Consider the following 6219-nt stretch of genomic DNA (forward strand, 5'->3'; position numbering starts at 1 on the left):
AAGAACTAGAGAGAGAGAGAGAGAGAGAAAGAGAGGAGTATATATGTTTGTAAATAAGAAAACATATATTTCATGCTCTTAGAAAGTCTTATTTTCTTTCATTAAAACTTGTGCAGTATAGTGAACTCCATAGATTCTCTTAATTTGAAGAAAGTTAGAGGGAAAGGTACTAATTCAGAGTTCCTTGGGAAAATGTGTCACTTATATATTTTTTATGTTTATTTTTTTAAATCAAAAACTGAAATATTTTCTATTCAGAAAATATATTTGGATCTAAATATCTTCTATAATTTTAACCCTAAAATATCAATTTAAATATTTTAAAAATGGTTGGGATGTTTTTTTTTTTTTTTTTAAATAAGTTAGATTACTAGAGTTCTACATGTTATTGGATCACTTGGGGTAATTTTTTGATTGGAAAATTAAGAATTATAGTCAGAGGGGAAGACATGAGAATATTTAAAGAACATATTCAATTTACTTTAGAAGCCGAACCTCTCTTATCATGTGACTTGTTTTGTATGTTTGTTAAACTATATTATCACATAAGCATTGCTGCTATTGGGACAAACAGTGACAGTTGATTCAAGTCATTTGAATGTCCACTGTCTGTTTTAATTTGTATGTTCGTTTTGACTCTGTCATATGCTCAATCTTCACTGGAAGTCATAAGAACCTATTATTTTTGCCTGCTCCCTCCTTTACGTTGGAAATACTTTTTTACTCAGAGGGACCTTAACTTTGATGTAAGGGGTTGCTTCCATTGCCAACTGCTTTCTTCCTTGCCAAGTAAGAGAGTTGTGAACTCTTCAGTGATGCCTTCCCCAGGATATTTGCAGATGTGGTTGGGAATAGTCATTTCATCCCCAACCTTTGCATGTCAGGTGCTGGGGTGCCGGGGTGCCACCTCGCCTGCGCCCTGGCTCTCGGATCCCGATGTGGCTCTCCCTCCTTCCAATTGCCATGGCGATCACTGGGTGCCGCCATGCCTGCACCCCGGCTCTCTCTCCCTCTGATCGCCATGGTAACCACTGGGATGCAGGCCAGGCGGCACCCCCTCGGCTCTTGCCTGCTGCCTGGGTTTCCTATCACTGTTCTTCCATCCTTCCCCTTTCACTTCCCATCATTGTGTCTACATATACAAATTAACCGCTATCTTTGTTGGCAGTTAATTTGCATATCGCCCTAATTAGCCAATGGGAAGCATAGTGGAGGTACCATTAATTACCCTTTTTGTCTTTTATTAGATAGGATGTTAGTGAAGATGTGCTCCCTGGTGCAATGTTGTGGGAATGTAAAGTGCAGCTTGTGGTCTAAACAGTATGATCGTTCTTTAGAAAGTTTTAAACAATTGTCATAAAGCAATTTAACTTTTGAGCATATATCCAAAATAATTTAAAGATTATCTCAGAGATTTGCACACCAGTGTTTATAGCAGCATTATTCACCACAGCCAAGAGATGAAAATAACCAAAGTGTCCATTAATGAAGGAATGGATAAAGTAAGTTTGGGATAGCCTATATAATAAAAGGCTAATATGCAAATTGTCCCCTCGACCTGGAGTTCAACCAGAGGGCGGGCCCAGCCAGCCAACTGCTTGCAGCCCCCCCCCCTCAGCTGGCCCTATCAGGTCACTCCCACCCTGATTGGGGGCAGGTCCAGCCTGCTGACTGTGGCCCCTCCCCCTGTTTGGCCCCACCCTTGACCTGACCCCCACCCCGATCGGGGGCAGGGGCAGCCAGCCAACCTCCCATGTCCTCTCTCCCTGGCCAAGCCAGCCCGATCAGCCCCCACCCATGCACAAATTCGTGCACTGGTCCTCTAGTGTATATATAATTTCATATTGTTTTAGGAAAGGAATTCTGGCACATGCTTCAACATTAGATGACCTTGAGAACATTATGCTAATAGAAATAAAGTCTACTTAATGAAGCATCTAGAGTGGTCAAATTCATAGAAACATAAAGTAGAATGGTAGGTCCCAGGAGCTAAGGGGAGGGGAAATGGAGAGTTCTTTAATGGGTATATAGTTTCAGTTTTGCAAGATGAGAAGATCCGGAGATTGATTACACAATATGTGAATATACTAGTATACTACAGAACTGTACTCTTAAAAATGTTTAAGATAGTAAAGTTTGTATTCTGCATTTTATACCACAGTCAAAAAAAAAAAGGAGCAGGGGAATGCAGTTCATAAACAAACACTGAACTTGTATCAAGTTGGCTGCCTAACTATATGAAGAATTATTTCAAATGCCTTTCTAGTGAGATACACTATACAATAAACACAAAGAAGCCATAAGTTGCATTTGGTAATCATATTGTTAGTGTTATTTGAAACTAACATTTAAGTATTAAATGGTACACAATTTTGTGAAGAGAAAAGTAGTACTTCCATGCAGCTATAAAAAGGAATGAAGTGCTGATGATGGTAGAACATTAGACCTTGAAAATATGCTAAATGAAATAAATCTGAGACAAGGCCACAGTATGATTCCATTTATATGAAATATCCAAATAGGCAAAACCACAAAGCAAATTAGTGGTTGCCAGGGGCTATGGAGAGGGGGAGATGAGTGACTGCTGAATAGGTACAGGGTTTCCATTTGAGCAATGAAAAGGTTCTGGAACTTGATAATTGCAATGGTTATACAATATTATGAATATAAATGCCACTGAACACATTTTTAAGTGACTAAAATACATTTTATTATGTGTATATATTTTTTATCAAAAATGAATTAACCTTCAATGGTGAAGATCCAACATAATTGTACTGAGATGAAGAACAGCTTTATTAAATTATAAGCAAGTAATTCACTTACATTTGGAGCTTATAGTATTGGCTACAATTTAGTCTCTCAAACAAACTTTTTCCTACAATGTAAAACCTAGCCTTCCCTTAGACTTTTGAAAATTATTATATTTTGATCCCTGCAAATTATAAGAAGGGAGCTGGACTCCAGTGAAATCATTTGTCTGATAGCTAGGTCTTAATCCACCTCTGTTTGTAAGAACTGGTCCATGGCCACCTCCAGGTCCTCTCTGTAAAGATTTTACAAGAGGATAAATATGTTTATTTGTTGATTCAGACTCAAATTTAATTACTTCCCTGGCATAATCTTGAAATTGTTTCTCCTTTCCAGCCATAAGTTCTTCAGTAAGTCTGCAGTACTCCAGATGGTCTTCTTTTGCTTGTTTTGCATTAAACTTATTTTTGGCCTATTGAGGAAAGAAAGTACAATTCCATATTGGTAAGTGAGACCAACTTTCTAAACATAGCATTAGAAGTTGTAGATAGACTTTTCTAAACTGATTGATATTTGACAAGTTCTGACTTAACAACTGTATACTATAATTTATTTCAGAAACTTTCCAATGTATCTCACAATATCATCATCCTCAAAAGTCATGACTCAATGAAACTTACCTTAATAGCCTTTTGTGATGATACATTTTCAAACAATACAGCAAAATAGTTAAAGGCATAAAATTTAGATAAAATCAAATAAATTTAGAATCCTGTTTCTATCAATTAATAAAGTGTACTCTGGCAGGTGTAGAAGGCATACCAATCACTGTCCCTACCCATTCACTATTTTGAAGGAACTAACTCAAACCCACTCTCCTAAGTCATCCCAGTATACCATGTGCCACAGGCATATAAAATTAAATTTTCAGTGACTATCTGAGCTAAGTTAAACCAACTACTTGCTCTGTTTCCCAATAATTTGAAGTTGGAACGAGTGACATTTATCAACGTAGGTTGATCAGTTGCTGTGTGGAGTAAGTACGCTAAGCTATCTACCAAAAGCCAATTTACCAACATTTCATAAATTTTTTTCTTGTAACTTCATAAAAATGTTCCTTTATATTATACTATAGGACTAGTGCACAGATTCGTGCACCGGTGGATTCCCTCGGCCTGGCCTGCGGGATTTGGGCTGAAACCTGCTCTCCAACATCCCCTGAGAGGTACTGGATTGTGATAGGGCGCAGGCCAGGGTGAGGGACCACACCGATACACAATTGGGGCCAGAGAGGGACTATGGGAGGGTTCCAGGGTGTGTCCGGCCCGTTTTGCCCAGTCCTGATTGGCTGGACCCCAGCAGCAAGGTAACCTACCAGGGAGCATCTGCCCTCTGGCAGTCAGTGCGCATCATAGAGACTAGTCGAATGGTTGAACAAGCGGTCGGACATTTAGCATATTAGGCTTTTATTATATAGGATGTGATTATAATGACTTTTAAAGATTTCTATGTAGTTTTGGTTGACAATTCTTTCATTTTGTTTTCTCTGTGGCATTTTTAAAAAATGCTGAGTTGGCAAAAAATTGAGTGATTTTTGTATACTTAAGAACAGGGGTCCTCAAACTTTTTAAACTGGGGGCCAGTTCACTGTCCCTCAGACCGTTGGAGGGCTGGACTATAGTTTAAAAAAAAACTATGAACGAATTCCTATGCACACTGCACATATCTTATTTTGAAGTAAAAAAAAAACAAAAAAACGGGAACAAATACAATATTTGTATTTGCATGTGGCCCGCGGGCCGTAGTTTGAGGACCCCTGCTTAAGAATATATTTTAATATTCAAAAAATATTTTTCAAAATCAATAACCAATTCTTAAGCATAAAATAGTAGCTCAAACCTGATATCTACTATAAATTGAAATTTATAAGGAAACTAGAGGCCTGATACACAAATTCGTGCAAGGGGCTCAGCCCTCGCAGCCCTGGCTTCGTCCAGAAGGTCATCCAGACAGTTGTCCGGAAGGATATCCAGATGGTCGCTCTGCTGTTCAGTCTAATTAGCATATCAGCTCTTTATTATATAGATAGAGCAACTATATGGATATAGAAAGCACATTTTTATTACCGAGTGCTGCATTTAAAAATTAAAGCTTATATGTTAAATTGGTGGTAAACTACCAGAAGCTTGACAAAATATAAAATTACATTCAATAAGTATTTTTTTTAAGTCAGAAAAAGCTATAAACTGTCTTCTAAATGTGGGATCTTAACAAGCAGCAGTTGAGATATGTTGATTTGGTGGTTTGTAGAAAGATATTCAGGGAACAGGGAGAAACATTTAAAGTACAATGGAAGAGATTGGAGAACCAAGATGGCGGCATAAGGTATAAACCTGTGCGTGCTGCCTCCCACAACAACATTGAAACTACAACTATAAGACAAAACAGCTATCATCCAGAACCACGGGAAAGCTGGCCGAGTGGAAGTTCTACAACTAGAAGGAAAGAAAAAAGCACATTGAGAACGGGTAGGAGGTGCAAAGGCACCAAGAACAGAGGTACAAAGGCACGCAGGAGGCAGCTGCACCTGGGTGCATGGTTTTTCTGAATCGGAAGGGGATACAAGCTCTCAAATGCACTGAACTCATTTACGGTGAGACTCTGGGGTCCCAGACTCCTACGGGGAGAAACTGGACTGTCTTGCAGGGGGTCGGAAAGTGAGGGTGACTTTCTCGCAGAGCTGCGTGCAGGGAACATTGTTGCTGTGGAGGCACGGGACTCAGGGTCACAGAGGGACTCAGGAACACAGACGCGGAGTCACGGAGATGGCTGACGACAGCCATTGCTGTTTGCTCTGCCCTAGTGATTCTCTGAGACCCTGCCCCACTCAATTTACATCCCCATCCAAGCTGTGCGCCATAGCACAAAGGAATCACCTGAGCTTTTGCAGCCTAACCTAACAAACTGCAGCTGGGTCAGAGAGCTCCAAAACTTCCAAACCCCAAACAAAGAGGAGAAATCTGCTGATATCGCTGTAGCTCCTGCTGAGTGGACTCACACAGTGGTTGACTTGGAGACCCAGGAGCCAGGGTACCCCTGGTCAGCTACCAGATTTCAATTCCTCACATCCATAAGGGACACACTCAAGAAGCAGACTCAGTGAGCACCAAAGCCCCATTGAAGCAAGTCTGACCCCATAATGGTGTCTCCAGCACAGCAGCAGTTCATCCACTGTAGACTGCTGGTCCTCGCAGTCAGCCAAAAATGCAGAGAAAGAAACATGTCACAAATGAAAGAAATGGAGGAAAGCAAACTAACGGAGGACATAGAGTTCAAAACCACAGTTATAAGGTTACTCAAGAATCTTCTACGAACCTCTGAGGAACTTAGTGAGACCTTCAAGGATCTTAAAGAGAATGCCAAAAAAATGGAAAAGGACCAGTCAGAAATTAAACATACACTGACTGA

At 39.9% G+C, this 6219-nt stretch overlaps 1 protein-coding gene and 1 long non-coding RNA gene across 2 annotated transcripts in view; one reads left to right on the forward strand and one right to left on the reverse strand.

The window, feature by feature from the left end:
• Positions 1 to 1847: 1847 nt before the first annotated feature.
• The window catches only part of LOC107183526, a 7157-nt gene continuing 2785 nt past the window's right edge, over positions 1848 to 6219 (forward strand). The window contains exons 1-2 of the long non-coding RNA XR_001514316.1: positions 1848 to 1975; positions 3148 to 3255. This is a non-coding gene — a long non-coding RNA (uncharacterized LOC107183526). The remainder of the gene's footprint in view (positions 1976 to 3147; positions 3256 to 6219) is intronic.
• Positions 2715 to 6219, reverse strand: part of CCDC173 (coiled-coil domain containing 173) — a 31275-nt gene continuing 27770 nt past the window's right edge. Inside the window, exon 9 of the mRNA XM_006766536.2 lies at positions 2715 to 3223. Within this exon, the coding sequence (XP_006766599.1) occupies positions 2879 to 3223 (345 nt within the window). The 3' untranslated portion in view covers positions 2715 to 2878. The remainder of the gene's footprint in view (positions 3224 to 6219) is intronic.

This window comes from Myotis davidii, unplaced genomic scaffold (assembly GCF_000327345.1).
Source record: "Myotis davidii unplaced genomic scaffold, ASM32734v1 scaffold59, whole genome shotgun sequence".
Taxonomy (NCBI): Eukaryota; Metazoa; Chordata; class Mammalia; order Chiroptera; family Vespertilionidae; genus Myotis; species Myotis davidii.